Below are 23,628 nucleotides of genomic sequence, written 5' to 3'. Positions count from 1 at the left end.
GTACTTTTTGTTCAGTACTACCCTCACCCCCACCCCCCCAAGGCTCTCTCTGCCTCACCTCCCTCACAGGGTGTCCGTTGTGGGGAAAGGAAGGGAAGGCGTTTGATAGCCACTTTGAGACTCCTTTGGGTAGTGAAAAGTAGGGGTACAAAAACCAACTCAGTGTTCTTGGACAGCAGTGTTCTTGGGCAGAAATAAATTCTACAAACGAAGTGCACTCAAATGCTTAATTAAAGGAGAACCTGCACAAATGTACACAGTGGGCTGTGGTAGGTTCATATTCTCAAAAATGGGATTCTAAAATGAGGCCAAATGTAGAGGGGATAATTTCGGGGGGTGGGGGCGCGGGAGGACTCCGAGGATCACAACTGATTAGCTGACTACAGAGATTGATTCCCCAGGACTCTATGACATAACACCACACCCAACACTCCCAAATTCCACCATTCCACCACTGCCTGAATTCCCACCAGTGCGTGAATTTCAACCACTGCCCGAATTCCCACCACTGCTCAAATTCCCACCACTACCTGAATTCGCACCATTGTTCCAATTCCCACCACTGCCTTGAATTCCCAACACTGCTCAAATTCCCACCACTGCCCTAATTCCGACCACTGCCTGAATTCCCACCACGTCTTGAATTCCCACCACAGCTTGAATTCCCAGCATTGCTCGAATTCCCACCACTGCCCAAATTCCCACAACTGCCCAAATTCCCACCTTGCTCAAATTCCCACCATTGCTTGAATTTCCACCATGGCCCAAATTCCTCACTGCCTCAATTCCACCCTTCCAGCACCCTTTGTCACCGAGGTCTTGAATCTGAGAGGCTGAGTCAGCTCAGGTTTCACTGTCAGCCCCTCCCACACAAACACACACACACACACACATGACCAACAAGCAGCAAGCGTAAAGCTTCTGGGGTTCTCAGACCTGGTGTAAATATAGCCCTTCTTTCCTCATTTGATACACAGAGCAATACTGTTCACCTGCTGAGGGGCTACAGCCCAGATTCCCTCTAGTGACCCCCTAGTAACAGCACCTCCTTGGGCACATTCACACACACACAAGGACCAGGAGTGGTAGCTGAATGCAACCTTTTTCAAGTGTGGGCAAGTAGGATTTTCAGTTGGGGTAGGGAATTCATCCCCCAACCTTTTGTGGCAGTGGGAGAATTTTTTTGGAATGTCCATGGGATCCAGAAGCGATATTACACCTCTCAAGGAATTTCCAGAAACTCTGTTGTAAAACCACAGCATCTTTGGCAATTCCTAGAGAGGACAGTGGTTATTTCTGGAGAAACTCTGGAAGTTATGCTAATCTGCTCTAGGATCTGGGGGGAAATTATGGTTTTACCACAGAGTTCCCCTTGATTCCTAAAAAAGTGTGATGTCACATCTGTTCCCACCCCGGAAGTGACATCACACTGTCACCAATGGCTGCTCCCTTGTCTCCTCTCCCAGTTCCGCTGGTTGCCAGGCCCTGCAAAACTGTGGGCAAGCGTTCGAAGACAGAAGAGTTCTGCTCTGCTGCATTCATGGGCATTCCTTTTGAGCAGTGGTTCTCAACTTAGGGGTGGCGACCCCATTTGGGGTCACGTGGCACCTTCCATGGGGGTCGCCAGGTTGCTGGCCACCATGGTGGCAGCGCCCCACAGTAGTGGCAGCGGGGTGGGCAGAGGCAGTGGCCGGAGGTGGGGCAGAGGCAGGTGGTGATGGTGGACGGCGGCAGAGGTGGGTGGAGGCAGCAGAACCATGGCACTGGCCGCCTCTATGCCACCTTGATTGTTGTGCACCTGCGAGCGCACCTGCCCACGCATGCCCACACATGCACTCCACGAAATTGGGGTCGCGGCGGTTAAAAGATTGAGAATCACTGCTTTAGAGGCCCATTTCCTGTGCAAAACAGGAAAAACTAAAGTGCATAGAAACAGGGGCCGCCTCCTATTTCCTGGAAGGAGCACAATCCTGAACCTTTTAGCCTCCCCAACACCAAGTAATTGTGCTCAGTCCCCTCCTTCAGGTGCTCTTGCTAGGAGGAAGATGGAAACTGCTGCCCCAGAGATTCCTGCAGGGTCATGCGGGAAGGAATATTTTGGGGTTGGAGCCGATGAAGGCACATAACTGTGGCCGCCGACCTTTGGTATCTGCCCTTAAACCACATTGCATCTTCCTGTCCTAGCCTTCAAAAAGCTTCAATATAACCTTCCGGATACATTATTTTCCAGCCTCCTGATGGAGCAAGATCCGCTTAACACCAGCCCATCTCCCCTGCTAAGCCAACTGCAAGCCGTATGTCCTGGTTTGCTCACCCTCTGAAAATTCTCCTCTATATTCTTATTTGCATGCTTGTAGCTCCACACCAGTTTGCTGACATGCCCTGCGGGATGCTTAGCAGACCCAGATGCTGCCAGCAAGCCCCTTCCTCAATAAGAGCCTGTCACCTCCCCCCTCCCCCATTGCCAATGCTGGAGGTGTGGTTCCGGTCAAACCCAGGAGTGTCCCGTATCATGTCTGCATGTGCTTCCCGTAGCCTTCTGCACTTGCTCAGAGACTGTCTGGCAAATCTGCTGTAGTATATCTCCTAGGACTTAGTCCCTTCCCCAGTGAATGCTTTTAGCCTTCCAGTTCTTTCCTGTGTCCAATTCCTCAGTCTCTCTTCTCTTTCCTTCTGTGATCTGTTTCGCTCCTTGGTCTAGGAATTCAGAGTTTACAAGGGTAGCAAGGGGGGGGGAAGAGCCCTGAAGTGGAAAAAGGAAAACTCAGGAAGAATTGTAGTGAATTGAACAGGTGTGCAAAAGGTGTTTGAGAAGCTATTTTGCATAATACATAAACCTAACGAGGCAAGAGAGCCAGCCAACAAGTTCAGACAGCTGCAGCCGATGATCCCATTTGTCCATTCTCCCCAGTTGAAAAAAGGGTTTCCCAAAAGCCAAGAACAAGTACAGCAAGGAGAGGACTGAGATGCTAGTATTCTATTTGCAGGGTGTTATTTCCTTTACCGTGGGAGAGGCATTCTGCTTGATAACCTGACGTGGTACAGTCCACCCAAGCGGGACTCTACCGGATCATTTTGATACGCACGCAGAGCCAGTGGGAGAACTCTAGATTTAAGCCCTGAATTCATGGCCCATAAATCATTCTGTATGAAGCTTGGGGTCCAGTCCAAGAAGGTTATGAAAGTGAAGTTGTCATGCATTTCTTTACAATGCTCACTTAAGTCCAAAACCGAGGTCCTATTTCTAGAAATTGATGGGGAGCCTTTGGGGGAGCTCTATGGGAGAAGACAGCCACTCTATACATGGATAGAGTGCCTTCCTGCTCGATTGTACAAGGTCTTCTGAATGGTCCGTGAATATTGTCCCATGTGACATAACGACTGGACAGTTTGGGATGAAGTTATTGCGAGAGAAACCCGCGCATACACAGGACAGGGCTACATACAGTTTGTGGGTCTGTGTTTTTGTGTTTTTGGCTGCTGTCTCGGTGTGCTAGTGGCTTGCCCGCATCAGTGGGGCCAGCTGTGGAAGGATGCAATGGGGAGGGGGGAAGAGGTTGGCGATGGGTGGCAGAAGAAGGTCCTTAAAGTGAAAGATTTACATACAGGATCAGACTTCACACGAGGGGCTGTCAAACCTTTGATTGTTAAAGAGCCAAACTCTATCTAATCATGCCCTGCCCAGCAAGATCAGAGTCCCGTGAGACCATCAACCAGCCTTGCTCAACTTTTCTACTGTTGAGAAACTGCTGAAATATTCTTCAGGCTTCGAGAAGCCCCAGAAGTGGTGCAATCGGGCAGAATATGGTTGGGAAGCAGAGCTGTGGACACGCCCACTCAGGGCTCCTCCCCTTCCCACTCCAGGCTTCTTATTGGCCATTTTTGGGGGTCAACATGCCCATAAATTAAAAATATATAGTAAAAAATTAATTACCTCCCACCCTTTTGGGAAAGCCTCCCAGGGCCTCACAAAAGCCCAAGGTTTCATAAAATCCTGGTTGAGAAAGCCATAGACCAGGGGTAGTCAAACTGTGGCCCTCCAGATGTCCATGGACTACAATTCCCAGGAGCCCCTGCCAGCATTCTGGCAGGGGCTCCTGGGAATTGTAGTCCATGGACATCTGGAGGGCCACAGTTTGACTACCCCTGCCATAGACAGTTCTCTAGGCCTTGTAAGACAGACCTTGGCCTCCCTGTCCAAAACCACCTCATTAAATCCCACATGGTCCTTTCCATCGTTTTTCCCTCGGGCAAACTGACTTCCATTTCTTAGAGTTTTAGAATTTTTAAAACTTAAGATATTTTTAAATTTCTATTTTGGTATACTTAAATCATATATTTTATTTATTATTTATCTGTTTATCTATTTGCTTATTTATTTATATACTGCCCTCCCCAGAGGTTCAGGGCAGTTTACATAAAACGTAGAAAACAATACAAGAAACTATCCATAACATAAAGGTAAAGGTAAAGGTATCCCCTGTGCAAGCACTGAGTCATGTCTGACCCTTGGGGTGATGCCCTCTAGCGTTTTCATGGCAGACTCAATACAGGGTGGTTTGCCAGTCCCTTCCACAGTCATTACCGTTTACCCCCCAGCAAGCTGGGTACTCATTTTACCGACCTCGGAAGGATGGAAGGCTGAGTCAACCTTGAGCCGGCTGCTGGGATTGAACTCCCAGCCTCATGGGCAAAGCTTTCAGACAGCTGCCTTACCACTCTGCGCCACAAGAGGCTCTTTCTGAGCCACAAGAGGCTCTTAGATAAGCATAACGGTAATACTGGCAGTCTTCAAGCAAAGGTTAGATACACACTTTTCTTGGACACTTTAGGATGCTTTGGGCTGATTCTGTGTTGAGCAGGGGGCTGGACTAGATGGCCTGTATGGCCCCTTCCAACTCTATGATTCTATGATTCTATGAATACTATTAACTGATAATTGTAACAATGGTAACAGTGCAAAGAAGGTCCAGGAGCAGAACACATTGATGGATTTCTGGGAGGGAGGGAGCAGGGGCCCTGCAGATGTTGTTTGTGGCTGGTCTCAACCAAATGTCTGGTGGGAAAGCTCCCTTTTGCAGGCCCTGCAGAACTGTTTGAGCTCCATTTTGATCGATGCAATCTGCCCTGAGCATCTGGGGAAGGGCAGACATTATATTTATATTTATATTTATAGTCTTTATAATATATTTATTATATTGTTTATTATTATAATAAACAATTCAGAGCAAGATACCAACAAAAAAGGCACTAAAAGAAGGAGTTACTAATCATTAACATTTTGATTGGTCAACACGTTAAGTTTCTGCAAGCCAAACTTTGCATGCTGCAATTCTTTCCTTAGAAAGTGGTGTACATGAAGCTTCCCAGAAAGGGGTTTTCCACCTTGCTCATAAGCTCCTGTTTCTTTGGGTAGAGAGGAGAGTGTTTTGTTTCTACTACTGGCCAATTCAATTTCACACTGGTTTATGTCTGGCATGACAACCTGCAGTTTAAATCTGAAAGGAGATATTCTGGACATAAACTGATGTTATATAGAATTGACCACTAGAGGGAGCAAAATATGTGCAGAATATGAACGCACACATATACCTCCTTGAAGAAACAGGAATTTACAAATGAGGAAAACAAGAATATGGAAAATCCCTAAACCATACATTTGCTCAGAGCACCCTGCACAATTATTTCACTGAACTGGCATACAGCTGTGCATGGATCACACTAGGATTCCCAGCAACCTTTGCAATATCCCTTTCCATCAAGCATGGCTACGATCCTCATCAGCTCTCTCACGATCTTTGCCTTCCGTTCCGTTCAGGCTGGTTATTCCCTGTTTTGCACCTTCCTTCTTAATATGCCTCAATGAAGATTTTATGTAAAAGATTCATATTTGGCTCCATGCCCAGCCACATATGGAGTCCAGTCTCTGGTCAACAACCTCTGAATGAGATCCGATGTTAGTGCCACCTCCGGAAGGGTGGGCCACCACTGAGGTCTCTACTTTTGCTTCTATGTTGCCCGCAGATGGGGGGGGGCAGATGTGGCATCTGGGGTGGCCATAGTCAGTCTCCTAGATCCAGCACAATGGCCCACTTAGAAGGATCATTTGTGCATTGACTTACATTTCTTACATTTCTTACGATCTTACATTTCTGCCCAAACGAGAACAAACCAAAGCATCTAATTGGAAATTGGAAACCACAGTGAGCAATAACCAAGGCATTATTCAAAGCCAGGATAGAGATAATAGAATCATAGAATAATAGAGTTGGAAGGGACTTCATGGGCCATCTAATCCAACCCCATGCACTATGCAGGACACTCACAGCCCTATTGCTCATCCACTGTCACCTGCCACCCCCTTAAGCTTTCACAGAATCAGCCTCTCCATCAAATGGCTACCCAGCCTCTATTTAAAAATCTCCAAAGATGGAGAACCCACCACCTCCCGAGGAAGCCTGTTCCACTGAGAAACTGCTCTAACCGTCAGGAACTTCTTCCGGATGTTTAGACAGAATTTCTTTTGCATTAATTTAATTCCATTCGTTCTGGTCTGTCCCTCTGGGGCAAGAGAGAACAACTCTGCTCCATCCTCTACATGGCAGCCTTTTAAATACTTGAAGATGGTTATCAGATCCCCTCTCAGTCATCTCCTCTCCAGGCTAAACAGACCAAGCTCCCCCACCCTTTCCTCATACGTCTTGGTCTCCAAACCCCTCACCATCTTTGTTGCCCTCCTCTGGACACGCTCCAGTTTGTCTGCATTCCTCTTCAACTGGGGTGCCCAAAACTGAACACAGTACTCCAAGAGAGGCCGAACCAGAGCTGAGTAAAGAGGTACTATCACCTCCCGTGATCTGGACACGATACTCCGTTTGATACGGCCCAAAATCCCATTTGTCTTTTTAGCTACCGAGTCACACTGTTGACTCATGTTCAGTGTCTGGTCTACTAAGACTTACGACATCCACCTGGCAATGACGTAGAAAAGAAACTGGTATTCCTTCCCACCTGTCAGTGCCCAGTCGACTTTCCCAATAAGCAGACTGTTTGTTGAAGAAATCTCTTTACTGAAAGAATTAGGGAAACAGGTGCATGATGCTCTTTGCCAAAACGATTTATTTATTATTTCAATTTTTAGCCCTCTACTGCCCCAAAGCCCTTGGTGCTCCAGGCACCCTTGGGTGTTCAAAACGGCAAGTGCTATAAGTCAATGTTTCCACGCAGCAAGCTTGCCAAATTGAAAGCGATAAAACAAACTGCCCAAGACATATCAAAACCCCAGTCCCAGCTGGCCAAGGTCAGGAGAGAACCAGGAGACTCAAAGGAGACACTTTGGACATATAGAATCATAGAATCATAGAGTTGGAAGGGGCCACACAGGCCATCTAGTCCAACCCCCTGCTCAACGCAGGATTAGCCCTAAGCATCCTAAAGCATCCAAGAAAATTGTGTATCCAACCTTTGCTTGAAGACTGCTAGTGAGGGGGAGCTCACCACCTCCTTAGGCAGCCTATTCCACTGCTGAACTACTCTGACTGTGAAAAACTTTTTCCTGATATCTAGCCTATATTGTTGTACTTGTAGTTTAAACCCATTACTGCGTGTCCTCTCCTCTGCAGCCAATGGGAACAGCATCCTGCCCTCCTCCAAGTGACAACCTTTCAAATACTTAAAGAGGGCTATCATGTCCCCTCTCAACCTCCTTTTCTCCAGGCTGAACATTCCCAAGTCCCTCAACCTATCTTCATAGGGCTTGGTCCCTTTGAATACAGCAAGCTTTCCCCGGGGTGGGAAAGTTAAAACAACAAAACCCTTAAGCTGTTTCCCAACAGACCCCATTCCTTGGTCAAGCACAGTGAAAGTGACTAAATGGCACGTTAACACATGGATAAATGAAACACAAATACAGACAGATCACTGAATCGTCATGACCAGAACATGTGACTTTGCACCACCATTCACCTCATCCCATCCTGAGCGACGGAGAATAATGGGGCCACCACCCAGAATACACTGTTCCCTGTGTGCAACTGGCAGAGGCATTCCCTATGACAGTTTGGTGTAGTGGTTAGGAGTGCGGACTTCTAATCTGGCATGCCAGGTTCGATTCTGCGCTCCCCCACATGCAGCCAGCTGGGTGACCTTGGGCTGGCCACGGCACTGATAAAACTGTTCTGACCAGGCAGTGATATCAGGGCTCTCTCAGCCTCACCCACCCCACAGGGTGTCTGTTGTGGGGAGAGGAATGGTAAGCCGCTTTGAGCCTCCTTTGGGTAGAGAAAAGCGGCATATAAGAACCAACTCTTCTTCTTCTTCTTCTTCTTCTTCTTCTATTTGTCCCATAGAGAGAGTAGGGGAGAGAAATGGGTAAAGGTGCCACTGGGCTATCCTGCAGGCAAGAAAGACCTGCTGAATTTATTTAAAAGAGTTCTTTCCCACACTGTCCAGAATCTTGGGGGGCAGGAAGCTGAGAAAATAAAGAAGCAGTGTCCCCTCCCCCTCCCCAAGTGCCAGATTGGTGTAGTGATTAAAAGCAGCAGCTTCTAATCCGAAGAGCCAAGTTCAGTTCCCCACTCCTTCACATGCAGCCAGCTGGGTGATCTTCGACCAGTCACAGTTCTCTTAAATCTGTTCGCACAGCAGTTCTGTCAGGGCTCTCTCAGCCCCATCTACCTCTCAGGGTGTCTGTTGTGGGGACAGGAAGAGAAGGCAATTGTAAGCAGGGCTCTGCGCTTTGGCATGGCCAAAGACCACAAACAGGCCCATGAGGAGAACACATTGAGGGATTTCTGGGAGGGCGCTGGCGCTGGCCTCCTACATGCCGCCTTGGGCTTCGGTGATCAACGAGGCGGCGATTTAATTGTAAGCCACCATGAGCCTCCTTCAGGTTGTGAAAAGCCCTGTATAGAAACCTTCTAATTCTCAAGATAGGGTGGCCCCCCCACCCATCCCCTCAGGCTCTCTTGCTGCGCCTCAGGCCGTCACTTCATGCAGGCTTCTGGCAAGGAGATCAATTGGTCACTGGCGTAGTTTTATGTGCTGTGCTGATGTTTTAAAGCCCTGAAACAAGGCCAGCACAAACAACCATATCTTCCCAGGGGGGGAAGGGTTCTGGATGGTTTTATTAAATTATTTCTTGTCTCTCTAGCCAACAGAATTGTCTATTACATAAACACATTCAGCCCATGAACGTAAGAGGCATAATAAGAGCCCACCGGGAGCCCATTTTACCATCCTGTTTCCCGTTTCCCAGGTACCCCTGGGAAATGTACCAATAGAACATGGACGTCAAAGCTTCCCTCATTTTGCCCCCCAACCGCCGGTATCCAGCAGAATAATGTCTCTGAACAGGGAGGTTCCCTGTTGATACCATCAGGTGTATCTTTCCATGACTTTGCGCCATCCTTCCGTAAAGCCACCAAAGCCAAAGGCTGCCATAATACCTTATGGGTGCAAGTTCCTTATGCAAAACAACAATGCTCCCTTTGATTTCTCCTGGAAAACTACAGGCTAGCACAACCAAGAGCAGTATTAAAATCGAAATCTGATATCGGCAGCCATGAAAATGGGACAGTAATTAACCCGACATGCCAAAAGGAGCAACCTAAAATGGCTTAATTATAACAACCATGACAAAAATAGGTGCCAAGAAAGGAGAAATAAATGCAAAAAACAAACTGGTTCACAGAAAGATACCCCATTGGAAGGAGGATATGTGAGTTGAACCAGACCATTGTAAAAATTTAGTCTCCTCTCAGAGGGCTGCAAACCTCCATATCTCGTTTCCTGTGGCCACTCTGGTTGACAGTAGAAGAAATTTATGCCAATAAAAGGTTACTGACTGACTGACAGTAGAAGAAAAATCAACCAAAGGTTGACAGCATGACATCCCATCCAAGAGAAACCTGGAAGTAACACCATTCCTCTCTAGGAATCGCTGAAAGCTCTGTGGTTTTTTCCCCATAATTTCCAATGACTTCTAGAGACGACTGACCTCACTTCCCCCAGAAGTGACGTCATGATGTCACCAACAGTGATGCCCTCATGTCCCCACCTCCAACTCCCATCGGTTGCCAGGCATGCTGCTGGCAGGGGCTTATGGGATTTGTAGTCCATGAACATCTGGAGAGCCACCTTTCGGCCACCCCTGCTCAATACCAAGGCCATCATGTGTGTGGTGGCATGCCTGGCGCCTCACACCCCACCTGCCCATTGTGTGTCAAATTTCCACAGACTGGGGGTCGGCAGCAGCTTTTTGCATGATGGTCACTCTCTGCTTCCTAAACAGCACCGTTGGGTGTTTCTCCCCTCCTTGAAGCACTGATGCCACTGCTGTGGCGATTCTGCCTTACTCAAGCATCCTACCCACATAAACACAGCCCTAGAGTCAAGGGGATGTCCACAAGTGCAGTTCCAAACCAGTTTCAATGCATATTGACTCTTGGAACTCACAGATTCTAATGAACTTTCCTCAAGAAACAGCCACGCACTTTCTGAACGCATAGGTTCCTCGTGACCATAGCGGTTGAAACCAGGATGAGAAATGGTTTCTGTTCATTGAGCACGTGGTCTGACAGCATGCGTGTCCCCATGAGGCCTCCATTCCACAAGTTTCCCAAACTAGAGAACCATAAGAGTGGGACAGGGGGAGGAGAGCCTCTCTTCAAAGGCTGAGGCAACTACAGTGCCTCAGCCAGCCATTTGGGGAAACCACAGTAGGCTGCCTCAGAGGTGGGCCTTGAGTGCTTAGGCTCTTTCATAAGCCTCTGCGTGTGTCTCTTCCTCTTCCTCTTGCTTTCTCGGTCCCTCCCCCCCCCCATCCCTATCCCACCACTGCAGCCCCACGGGGAGCAGCCGGTACGCCTCGTCAGCCGAGCTGAGCCAGGGGAGTTCCCAACTTAGCGACGACTTTGACCCTGAAGACATTAGTCTACAAGGCTCGGAGTTGGACGAGCGGGACGGGGACTCCTATCACTCCTGCCACAGCTCGGTGAGTTACCACAAAGACTGGGACGAGGAGGAGGAGGAGGACATCTCTTTGGAGGAGGACAAATTCAGCGACGAATACAGCGACAACGAGGAGTACTACCCCGAGGATGAGGTCCCCGAAGCCCCGCTGCAGGAGACGCCGCAGGTCTCTCCGCCCCAGCAGAAGCCCCCACAGGTGCAAGCACAGCAGCAGAAGCCACAACAGGCGCAGTTGCCGCCCCAGAAGCCGCCGCAAGCTCAGCCACCAGCCCCACAGCCGGTGCAACTCAAGCAGCAGGTGCCGCTGCAGAAGGCGCAGCAAGTGCAGCCGCCGGCCCCGGTGCAACCGAAGCCACCGCCGCAGCAGAAGCCGCCCCAAACGCAGCAGCAGCAGCAGCAGAAGCCGCCACAAGCTCAGTTGCCCGCCCAGGCACAACTAAAGCAGCAGCCCCTGCAGGCGCAGCTAAAGCAGCAACCGCCATTGCACCCCAAAGTGCAGCCGTCACCGCAGCTGCCGCTGCCGCAGCAGGCGCAACAGAAGCCCCAGCCCTTGCAGGAACAGAAAGGGGAAAAGGGGGATGAAGTTCTCCCTGTTCCCCAGGAGGAGCTCCCCGTGGAAGAGACGGTGGCCAAGGAAAAAGAGCAAGAGGAAGAACCCCCCAAAACAGAGGAGAGGTAAGGCCTGCCAGTTTTTGTCTCGGTGCTTGGTGCCATGCGCCTGTAGAACACGTGCTGGGTGGGGATTACCTTTTCAGTCTCCAGAAGTTGGCCACCTTGGACTAAGTGCCTCTGACCGCATGCAGAAGGACATTTCCCTAAATAGAGGCCGTGCTTTCTTGAACTACACCAGGGGTGGCCAACTTGTGGGGCTCCAGATGCTGGCCGGGCCTCATGGTACTTGCAGTCCAAGATCGGACGGTTGCTAGTAACATCTGCACCCTTCTCTCTCCTACTCCTTTGGTGTTACTGGGATGAACTGAGGGCCATTTCGCACGGCTTCAAAGTAGCAGAATGGTTGCTATTTGGAAACGCTACTAATTTGCCATAACCCACGACGTCGTAGACAATCTGCAACAATCCTGAAACCAATCAGCAAAAAGTGCTTCGTTGTGGCGCTTTCAGGGGAATCCAGAAAAGTGGATTCACCCTCCGGATAGCGATACACTCCTGCAACCAATCTGCAACAGTAGCGCTAAAGACCTGTGCGTTACCATTGTTGCTGGTTCTTCAAAGTCCCTCCCCCTGGCTCTCTCCTCCAAACTTCCGGCGAAGCGATCGCCATTTTTTTTTCTCCGAGCGAGCGGGGATAAACACACCGGCGAGCCTCTTTCTGTTTAGAGGCTTCCCTGGCTTCAGTCCTTCACCTTTAGTCACTAAGCACAAACCACTGAAAAGCCCGTTTGCTGAAATAAAGTCCCTTTATTTTTTACAAATAAATTCAGCCGAAAATCGGGCCCGTGAGAGGGGGGGGGGATTTTTTTTTTTATCACTCGAGGCAGCGTGCAAACGATCATACAATCAAACGACAGCTCACATTAGGCAGCTGGATGGGTCTCTCCGTAGCAACGAATCTACCTAGATTCGTTGCTATGGGTCGTTTTTTTTTTTTTTAAACCTTTCTTAAAGGGAAAGGGGCTGTTTGGGAGCATGCTAACGGCTGCCCATTGGCTGCTTGACGGCCAGGGGCGGGACGAGCTTGGCAATAGCGCTTCCTTTCTAGCGATTTCTGCCGAGACCGGAAGCCTGTGGGAAACGCTAAAAAACGCAACTGATTCCACTACAAAGGCAGGTATGCATAACGACGAATTCCACTATTTTAAATGGCGATTTTTCATTCCGCAAACAATTTGCAACAAAGATCCCTGTGCGAAAAGGCCCTCAGGGTTTTGAGGATATTGTTTTTTTCCGCCATGCATCTTTTGTGAGCTGTTTACTGTGTGTGTTTTATACTGGGATTTTTAATTGGGGGTTTAATTGGGGTTTTATGAGGTCTACCCAGTTGCTGTAACCCGCCAGGAGCTGTAACGGAGTGGTGGGAAATAAATCAAATAAACTAAACTAAACAACAGTCCATGGACGTCTTGGGAGCCTGTTTGGCCACTCCTGAACTTCATTACAAGGACAAAGAATATTGATTTCTGTCCTTCTTTTTCTAACAACCTCCCCAATGTAGAAAACCCTCATTATGTGTGCTTTCTTGGGTATAATCCACATCGAAGACACTGTTATGCCAAAGTAAAGCCCAGACTGTTCAGTGTGGATGGTTCCTGAGGAAGCACAGGTTTATTTAAAGCTCCCGGATTGCTTCAAGCTACATTCCTGACTTGGGGTAAATACCACCAAACCCCATGGGGATGTCTTCAGAGGCAATATCTCAGGCTGATAGACACCTGCTGGTGTAGTTTTGCAGGACGAGGGTGGGGCTAATCTTGGATTCGATTCTCTACATCAGGGGTAGTCAAACTGCGGCCCTCCAGATGTCCATGGACTACAATTCCCAGGAGCACCCTGCCAGCGTTCGCTGGCAGGGGGCTCCTGGGCATTGTAGTCCATGGACATCTGGAGGGCCGCAGTTTGACTACCCCTGCTCTACATGTTGGTATATGGTGTGGATTCCAAGTTAGTAGCACTTTTCTGATGGAAGTCTAGGAGCTGACTGTGACCCCCTCCTTCCATGTTCTGATTACAGGGAGAGAGAGCCAGAGATCATAGTGGACCCTAAAGCGCGGGCGAAAGCCAACTGGTTACGAGCGTTCAACAAAATCACCATGCAGCTTCAAGAGGCAAGTTGTCCCCTTCTGCCCCACTGACGCCTTATGCCAGCCATCTTGGGAGGTCTCCCATACCACAGCTGACTCTGCCCAGCTTCTGGGGTTTGACAAAATCAGGCTAGCTTGGGCCATCCAGATCAGGATCCGAACAAGATAGTGCAGGGACTTTCATCAACACACTTCCACATAATAGGAGTCATTGGCTGTTTTTTCTAGCAAGGGTCCAGTGCTTTTCATGGCAGACCGAAAGCCAAGAATTGAAAGTGCCCCTCTACAGCTGTAGCTCCACAATGGAGGAAATTCTGCTAGCCCAGCTTTGGACCCCCCTGTAGCTCCCAATCTCAGACATGTCCCTCCGTGTCTTTTTCTAGTGGTGTCTCAAGTTTGTCTTCTGCTACATCTCTGCCACCACCCACCCCCTGCCCTTCTTCTCCAATTACTTGAGTTGGCTGAATGTAATTTTGTTTTGTTTTATTTTTAGACCACACCTACCATCTTTTTGTTTTGTTTTGTTCTGTTCCAATTTTCTTTTGGCTCCAAAATGACCCATCCTGGGTGCTTCTTTATGCCATTTTTCAGTTGTTCATCATTTCCACCAGTTTTGCTCAGTCCACATCGCGGCATGAGTGCAGGTAAGCAATGCTCTTCCTTTACCGGATTGTCTGTAGTTTTTCCCAAGGATAGCAAGGCCTAAAAATTCAGTGGAAATTTGAGTTGCTTCCAGTATTTCAAAGAGATGTTCCCCTTGGGTCTTCAAGTTTGCAGTTACCAGAGACCTTGGCCCATTCTGCACACATTGGATAATGCACTTTCAATGCACTTTAGAAGTAGATTATCCTGTTCTGTGCAGGAAAATCCAGCTGCAAAAGCACATTGAAAGTGGATTATCCTATGTGTGCAGAATGGGCCCTTGTTTCCACAGCACAAACAATAGGTCAAGAATCCGCTGTTGTTCATATTTTAATCTCCAGTTTTTGTACAGAGCAGTACATGTGTCAGGAGTGTAAGATGTGAGATGACAGGTAAATTTCCTCTAGGCCAAGCTGGATTTTGAAGATTTTTGGTGTGGGGGGGGATCATTTGGGCATGAAATTGGGGTCACTGTGGGTAGGCAAATAGTTGTGAGTGCCTGCATTGTGCAGGGTGTTAGGTTAGATGACCCTGGAGGTCACTTCCAACTCCATGATTCTATTATTCTATGTGTAATGGGGATAATGGTTCCTATTTTGTTTTATAAGGACATAAACACAGCTGGATCAAACCATCTAGTCACACAGGGGCCAACAAGTTCTTCTGGAAGGCACTGATAGAGCTGTTCTGACCGAGCAGTAATATCAGAGTTCTCTCAGCCTCACCCACCCCACAAGGTGTCTGTTATGGGGAGAGGAATGGGAAGGCGACTGTAAGCCGCTTTGAGACTCCTTCGGGTAGGGAAAAGCGGCATATAAGAACCAACTCTTCTTCTTCTTCTTCAATAATAGGGGACAGAGCCTGAGGCCTTCCCCAGACATTCTCTTCTGGTACTGTTGTTTCGAAGTTTACTGCCTCTGAATGTTGAGATTCCTTTTAGTCACCATGGTTAGTAGTCATCAATAGAAATGTCTCCATGAATCTGCTTAATCCCCTTCTATTCTTAAAAAAATTATTTTCTAATTTCTATGCCACCCTTTCCCAGGCTGCACAGGGAGACTCACAACAGTTTATAAATCACAAAAAATCGTGTAAAAGTATAACGTTGCCACTTAACTCAAACTTTGTTCAAATCATAGACATAGAGTTGAAAGGACCCATGCAGGCCACCTAATCCCACCCCCTACTCAATGTAGGATCAACCTAAAACATCCAAAAGTATCCGTCCAGCTGCTTGAAGACTACTAGTGCGGGGGAGCTCACCACCTCCTGAGACAGCCCATTTCCCTGTTGAACTACTCAGACTTTTTCCTGCTATCTAGCCGGTACCATTCAATATGTGGTTTAAACATATTACTGTGGGTCTTATCCTCTGCTTCCAACGTGATTCACTCTCTGACATCCTCCAAGTGACAACTTTTCAAATACTTAAAGAGAGTAATCATGTCCCCTCTCAACCTCCTCTTCTAGAGGCTGCTTCAGACCAACACAGCTACCCACCTGAATCTATCTTTGGTAGATTAGTTGGTATTGGAGTTGGTGTCATGTTGCAACTTCTGTTTTAGGGGAGGAAGGTGAAAGGGCTGCCTCTGGTTGGCAATGGGGGAAAAAAAACTAGTATATGACCAGAAGAGACTCTGGCACCCAACAGAACCTATAGGTCCCTTGGAAGGCCTCACGTTGAAGAAAAAAAAAATTTGGTAGGCCTTATACCAATTTAAAGAGCCTCTTGTGGCGCAGAATGGAAAGGCAGCTGTCTGAAAGCTTTGCCCATGAGGCTGGGAGTTCAATCCCAGCAGCCGGCTCAAGGTTGACTCAGCCTTCCATCCTTCCGAGGTCGGTAAAATGAGTACCCAGCTTGCTGGGGGGTAAACGGTAATGACTGGGGAAGGCACTGGCAAACCACCCCGTATTGAGTCTGCCAAGAAAACGCTGGAGGGCGTCACCCCAAGGGTCAGACATGACTTGGTGCTTGCACAGGGGATACCTTTACCTTTTTATATCAATTTAAACGATGCACTAGGTCAGGGCTTACAAGAGCTCTTCATGGCCACTGACACCACTGGACATCACTGGAGCTCCCTTCCCCTGTTGCTCTACAGGCCTAGTCTTGTTGGTTGGTGGGTTGGTGGGTGGGTGGGTGGATGGATGGCTTCCACATCTTACTTCCATGCTCACTTCTCTGGAGGGGCAGGTCACCTCTTTGAGGATTCCTCGAAACCTGAAAAATATTTCACGGATTCCTCCACAGTCAAAAGGTGGAAGTAAAAGTATAAACCAAGGTAATAATAATATCCCTCTGTATTGGGGAGTTAAACCCACACCAGATTGTATCCTCTACTACCAAAACGTTGAGAATCTGGCTGTGGTCCCCCAAAAAACCTTTTGCACATCGCAAACCCATCTGGAAGTGCTGGCAGAAGTCACCAAAGAATAAAAAGAGGTCCAGTGTCCCTTCCCACTGGTTAAGACTCCACTTCTGTTGCACACCCAGGGAGAGAGCAGTTATGCTTTACCCTGGATCCTTCAACCATAGCTTGAACAAGGCACAGGAATAAGGAGGCTTAAGAACAATAAAGTTTACTTCCTCAGATATGCATACAGATATATCTTACTCACTGATTGATCAGCCTTGCCAATCAGGGCTCCATAAACCTAAGTAACTTATGGGGGGCGGGAAACAGTTCTTCCATGCTGCTATAAAATGGAGGACATGCAGTCCGCCAGACTCTGAGACTGCCTGCCACAGACAAAGACAGACTGACTGGGGACAAAGCCCTGATCTCCTTTTTCCTGTGCAAGAGGAAATGGGTGTTCCCATTGAAAACAAAAAAGACTCAGGTGAGTCAGAGGGAACAAGATGGCAACAACAGCAGTTCCTGTTCTGCCATCACCGGATGTCACTGCTGAACACATGACCAGGACCTTGCAGTTTACACCCAGCCCTACAAGTTAGGCCTGTTCCAAATAACTTGCTGATTGTATTGCAATTCTCTAATTGATTGATGATTGGATTGGATGTTCATTGATCCATTTGTTGGAGATAACTGGCCAGCTGCCCATCTATCACAACAGCACACACACTTGTGCACACGGCTAGCCTTTATGCATGCATGCTGTGAAAGCTTAAGGGGTTGCAGGTGACAGTGGATGAGCGATTGGGATGTGCGTGTCCTGCATAGTGCAGGGGGTTGGACTAGATGACCCAGGAGGTCCCTTCCAACTCTATGATTTTATGATTCTGTGTGTGGTTCTTCAAAAGACTATGAGAACTGTATTTCCCCATGTCAGGAGTTGGCAGTATCCTTCACCCATGAACAGTTTATTAAAGGATCCAGAGATCAACTATAGCTAGTAACAAAAATCTACATTTCTTCTGCCCTCCAACATGATACGTTTGTTTGGCAAACGAGCCGTGTCAAGAAATGATCTCAGCTCAGATCATTCGCTTCTTGTTAAAGAATCCCTTGTAAAAGAAACCAGTACTCGTGCAAGGCAGAAGTTCAATTGAAATGGGGATTTTTCAGGTCAAAGTATGAGACATTCAAAATCATGTATGAATGTGAATTGTTCCATTTCATTTACTTATCCATGTGTCACTTTGCCCATGTTTCCATTACTTGTTAACGTTGGTCTTTGGTTCACTTAGCTTATGTGTTTTGAATGTTTAATTTATATAATTTTTGCACTATTTTTCTGCACTCCATAAGACTGGTCTGTAAAAAGGAAGATGGTTAAGTTACGTATATTTTTAGCCCAAGTATTATACAGAAAAACTCTGACAACTCTAAGCAAGCAGATGCCAAAGGATTAATTTTTAATGCTCTGTGGAGCAAGCCCACAAAATCTCAAAACAAAGAGGCTGTAGCAGCTTTTGTAACCAAACTCCAGGAGGCTTTCCTATTCAAAAGCTTTATTTTTCCAATTTTCCCCTCCACTTATCTATATTTCCTTCACCTTTTCTGCTTTTGATGAAAACCTCCCAAAAGCTCCCTTGTTAAGGTAGCATACAAAAACATTGTGTTGAAACATCCATATCAAAAAAGTACTTAGACGCAAGAATTTCCTGCTTGAAAATATCTTAGGATACTTTTGGTTGTATAGCCAGTTAGTTTCCCTTTGGAGTGCAGCAGAAATAAAGACAGATGCTTAATTAGTTTTATGTATCTATTTTTGAGATTCCTAACCCGGCCCTCTTCAAAATTGGTCTTGGGGCAGGGTACATCAATAAAATACAGCAGACATAGAAATGTAGATAAAATTCTAAAAACCAATTTTTAGCCAATTTCCCTGGCTCCTGCAATCCCTCTTCATTCTGGACATGAACATACCAATGAGCCAGGCAAACGAGTGGGAGTATCTATCTGAAAGGCATGGCCCGTTGAGGGGAGTACCCATCCACCAGTAACCCTCAGAGTGGGGGTAAGCTGGGGGCCCAGATGGATAATTGAGGTGCAGCCCAAACCTCAACCAAATGTCTGGTGGGAAAGCGCCATTTTGCAGGACCTTTGGAACTTTGAGAGCTCCCTTGTTTCTGCCGGCAGCTCATTTCACCAGGTTGCTCAAGGCCAGGCACACCTCTCTATGGCTGGGGATCATCAGCAGGTTAGAATTTGTTGACCGCAGAGCTCTTCACGGGGTGTATACAAAAACGTGTACCCTCAGGTGCACATCATGGTTCAACAAGCATCCCCTGTGTATTATCAGGTCACTATATTTTTCAGTCCCTTTGGGTAATTCAGATCTTCTCTCCCACTCCCACTGTTAGCAGTGTGCAGGATAAAACATCGATAATACAGTGCCAAAAAGCAATAGTGTTATAGTTATGGCAGAAGCATGTCTCCACCGGCAGAGCACTGCACAATCTTCATGTGATGATACCAAAATACTCCTTTGCCCATTATTCAGAAAGAGGGAGAGGTTAGAGAAGCAGAGAAAGTGCTTCTTATATTATCTATTCTTGTATATAAGGTCCATCAAGTTGCATCTCTTATAGCAACCTCAGCTAGGGACTTACAGTGCAGGCTTCCTCGGGAGGTGGTGGGTTCTCCATCTTTGGAAATTTCTAAACAGAGGCTGGATAGCCATCTGACAGAGAGGCTGACTCTTTGAAGGCTTAAGTGAGTGGCAGTTTACCATGGATGAGTGATAGGGTTGTGAGTGTCCTGCATTCTGCAGCGGGTTGGATTAGATGACCCATGAGGTCCCTTCCAACTCTATGATTCTATGAATCTAAGTGAGAAGCAGAGGTTGGCTTCTATTGTCTTCTTCTGCAGAGTTTTGGGTGGTCTCCCATCCTAAGCTCTACTTAGCTCCCAAGATCTGACAAGGTCATGTTATACCATGACATCTTCCCTCCTTCTCTCCTTCCTAGCTGACCTAAATAGGGAAGAAAGGTGGCCATAGGATCTACAACGTCAGTATTTTCTGTCGTCAGTGCATGGTTTTGCTTGTGTCAAGCCTCTGTCGAGTTCCCAATAAGCAAACTTGTCATCAACAAGTAATTTATTTATTGAGAGAAACGGGGAATGTAAGCAAGCCGTTCCCTTGCTGAAACTGAAAAGCAAGCTTACAAGCACACCATAACCCCTCCCCCACAGTTTGAATCTTGGATCATTATACAATGTGCCATGCCTTGCAGTTTCTCAAGCTCTAATTTCCACGGAAAAGCACACGTAACAGCCTAGACACTACAAACATTCCTAAAAGGCTGCATCAGCCAAGCAAAATCTAGAGAATGAAATAGTCTCAACATATATAATAAAAAAGAGGGCTCTTAATCTAAAAAAAACCACAACACAATTAAAAGAAGACAAAAAAATAGACCAAGAGAACATCATATAGCAACTAAGAAGACAGGTCAAAGGAACAACACGTGGCTGGATCATGAGAACAATGAACATGTGAACAGGGTAGAGGTGTGTGCTTCGGCTCAGTTCAGCCTCCCCGGCAATCACCGAAGCCCGAAGCGGCACTTGGGAGGCCAGCGCCATGGCACGGAGAGAAGGGGCAGAGTCACCACCCCTCCTCTCTGTGCTGTGGCACTGGCCTCCTACGCAGCGCCTCGGGCTTCGGTGATTGCCGAACCAAGCCAAAGCGCACAACTCTAGAACAGGGTCCGACAGCTTACTGTTCATATGACGAATACTAATTGAGCACTGATTTGGTTCACTCATTTGAGACCCTGCCTTGGAATCCTGGATGCAGTGCCTCCATCAGCACAGGAAGTAACATTGGTCATTTCTGTCTTTCAGGCCCGAGGTGAAGGATCTGGGGAATCCAAATCGCTGTGGTTTAAAGGAGGGTGAGTAACATGATCTGTTTCTAGCGCACTTCTAGACTGCCAATCAATCAGGTAGATACTGGGTTCCTGGAAGAATCTAAGCAGCTGATTGGAAGCTGTCTTTTACAAAACAGGGGTATGTACAGTGCCTGTTTATTTCCCCCCACTGTCAATAAATAATAAAGTATGCTTAATGTTAGATTAGCATGGTTCTGAAACCACTTTGCACCAGTGGGATGTTTCCCAGTATCTGTAGATTTTTAAATATACTCACATTTAGAAAAGTACTTGACAAGCTCTGACCGTTGATATACAGGGGCAGAATTTGAGAAGAACTGATATTCAGCAGTGAGTATTTGACAGGAGCAGACACATAACAGGACCTGATGCATAGCAGCTTATTATTATTATTATTATTATTATTACTACTACTACTACTACTACTACTACTATTACTATTATTAGATTTATTCTCCAACACTCCCAAGCAGGCTTGTGGTGGGTTACACAATGTCCAGTTAAAACCTCCCATTAAAATCCCATTAAAATGGACAGAAAACTACCAATACAGTAAAACCAACAGTCCACAACATGGCGGAAAACCCCTGTCCCCCTACCCATACGTCTAGAGGGAGGAGGGAGAAAAAATAATCAAAATAATTTGATCAGCATGCCTTTGGTAAACCCTTTTGCTCCACCAGTGTGTTCATTCTGCAGGCAGATCCCCTTTCAAACCAGAGCAAAACAAAAAACAACACAAAAGTCAGTTCAAAGGGGAAATGGCTGTGTGGATGTCGGTCAAGTGGTCATTTTCAGAATTCACATGGAAAGCTGACTTTTTGACACGGAAAAACTAGTTTTTGAATATTCATTGGATTTTGAAGCAGTGCAAATTTTTATCTCGGTGGCAAAATGGGGCATCCAAGCAGGTTTGGTCTTCTGCATTTGAGATTCGAGGTATAAAACCCTGAAATCTAGAATTCAGCCCTGATACAAATTATTGAGGACCTTGGGGCTTTCCCTCCTCCAGTAGTAGCAGATAGAAGAACAAACAAAACTCATTGATGTCAGAATCCAGTTCTTTCTGCCATTATTTAGCGATGTTTATGTAGTTAGCTATGTAGAATTTAGCCTTGTAGGAACTGGGGGCAGCCTGTTTCCTCTGCCTATGTTTTAACCCTTCACATTCCCTCCCCACATTCCACCCCTCCCCACCCTTCCACATCTCACCATCAACTCCGTCCCCCACCCCCCAGGCCCATTATGCACGGAGTGGAAAGTCTGCATTCGGGGTGGAATGGCGGTGGCTAAAATCACCAATTATGCACGCTGCAGGCGGCAACCAGGCGCAGAGTCAACGTATGCTGCAGAAAAAGCCACGTTAGTGAGATGCAGAAGAAAGTGGAGCTTCCCGGAACCAGGGTGCAACCAGAAGCGGCTCCACAGTATCCATGTGCATAATCGGATACTCTGGGTTTTGCCGCCGTTGTGTTCCATCCCGTGCGTAATCAGTTTGCTTCGCTTCTTCCTCCTCCTCGTTCTCCATGCCACCATTTCAGCGTCCATGAATAATAGGCCCCACACACACATTTTAGAACCGAATCCCTTTTGAGTATTTTGGCTATGTGATGGTCTTCCACTTTTCTGGATTCCCATGGGAGGCGGGGGGGAAATATATGTCAAGACTTGTATCTTGGGCCCCAGTTTCCACAACGTTTTGATAAGTGTACTTTCCTGCTCAATAAATGAAATTTTTTGCTTCAAAGTCAAGAGTTTGCTTTTCTGGGCAACTGAAGATCCTCACAATTGCAGCATAAAGAAACCACCACCTCCAGTTCTCAAAACCATTGTACACTTGGGAAGTGGTTGCCTTTTTCAAAGTTCGTAAGTCAATAAATGAATGTAGAAAGATGCTGATGTTTGGGCAGTACATTAAAATGTTTTTAAAAGAGGCCTGAGGATAAGAGCCTCTTGTGGCGCAGAGTGGTAAGTGGCAGAAATGCTGTCTGAAGCTGTCTGCCCATGAGGCTGGGAGTTCGATCCCAGCAGCCGGCTCAAGGTTGACTCAGCCTTCCATCCTTCCGAGGTTGGTAAAATGAGTACCCAGCTTGCTGGGGGGTAAACGGTAATGACTGGGGAAGGCACTGGCAAACCACCCCGTATTGAGTCTGCCATGAAAACGCTAGAGGGCGTCACCCCAAGGGTCAGACATGACTCGGTGCTTGCACAGGGGATACCTTTACCTTTAAGGATAAGAATCATAGAATCATAGAGTTGGAAGGGACCTCCTGGGTCATCTAGTCCAACCCCCTGCACTTTGTAGGACACTCACTACCCTATCGCTCATCCACTCTAACCTACCACCCGCTAGACTTTGGGCTTAGACAGCTTTGGGTTTGTTGATAGGAGCATCTGGTATTTCACTTGGGAATGAAGCAGCCAAGAAATGCCTGGTGAGGCTGCTCTGATACATTAGAACAGGGGTAGTCAAACTGCGGCCCTCCAGATGTCCATGGACCACAATTCCCAGAAGCCCCTGCCAGCATTCGTTGGCAGGGGCTTCTGGGAATTGTGGTCCATGGACATCTGGAGGGCCGCAGTTTGACTACCCCTGCATTAGAACCATCTTCAGCCAATGAAATTTTCGAAGACAGGAGCTGTGGCTCACATTACGCGCACGAGGAACGAGGCCGAATTCTGCAAGCAGTCCAGTTCAATGTGAATTGAACTTTGGTTTCATTTTGCCCTCATGGTGAGGAACAAACCCATCACACCAGTTCCTTTTTCTTTATGCTGCATTTTTTATTGTTATTATTACTGAAGTTCTTAACTACCTTCCCCACAATTAAAATTAGCACACTTTTCCCACATCGGTGGCAGTTCAGTGGCTTATCATCGCCACCAAAATGACGCACGAGAAACCACAGCCTTGTCAGTGCCAGCAAAGATGGACCGATACCGAGATCCTGCATT

The 23,628-nt window shown here is 47.2% G+C and overlaps 1 protein-coding gene across 1 annotated transcript in view; it reads left to right on the top strand.

The window, feature by feature from the left end:
• The window catches only part of UNC13A (unc-13 homolog A), a 161,582-nt gene that overhangs the window by 40,169 nt on the left and 97,785 nt on the right, over positions 1-23,628 (top strand). The window contains exons 10-12 of the mRNA XM_077332044.1: positions 10,843-11,646; positions 13,661-13,754; positions 20,627-20,676. Of these exons, the coding sequence (XP_077188159.1) occupies positions 10,843-11,646; positions 13,661-13,754; positions 20,627-20,676 (948 nt within the window). The remainder of the gene's footprint in view (positions 1-10,842; positions 11,647-13,660; positions 13,755-20,626; positions 20,677-23,628) is intronic.

Source organism: Paroedura picta, chromosome 4 (assembly GCF_049243985.1).
Source record: "Paroedura picta isolate Pp20150507F chromosome 4, Ppicta_v3.0, whole genome shotgun sequence".
Classification (NCBI taxonomy): domain Eukaryota; kingdom Metazoa; phylum Chordata; class Lepidosauria; order Squamata; family Gekkonidae; genus Paroedura; species Paroedura picta.
The sequence above is the reverse complement of the archived record's forward strand: the minus strand, read 5'-3'. Positions and strand labels throughout refer to the sequence as shown.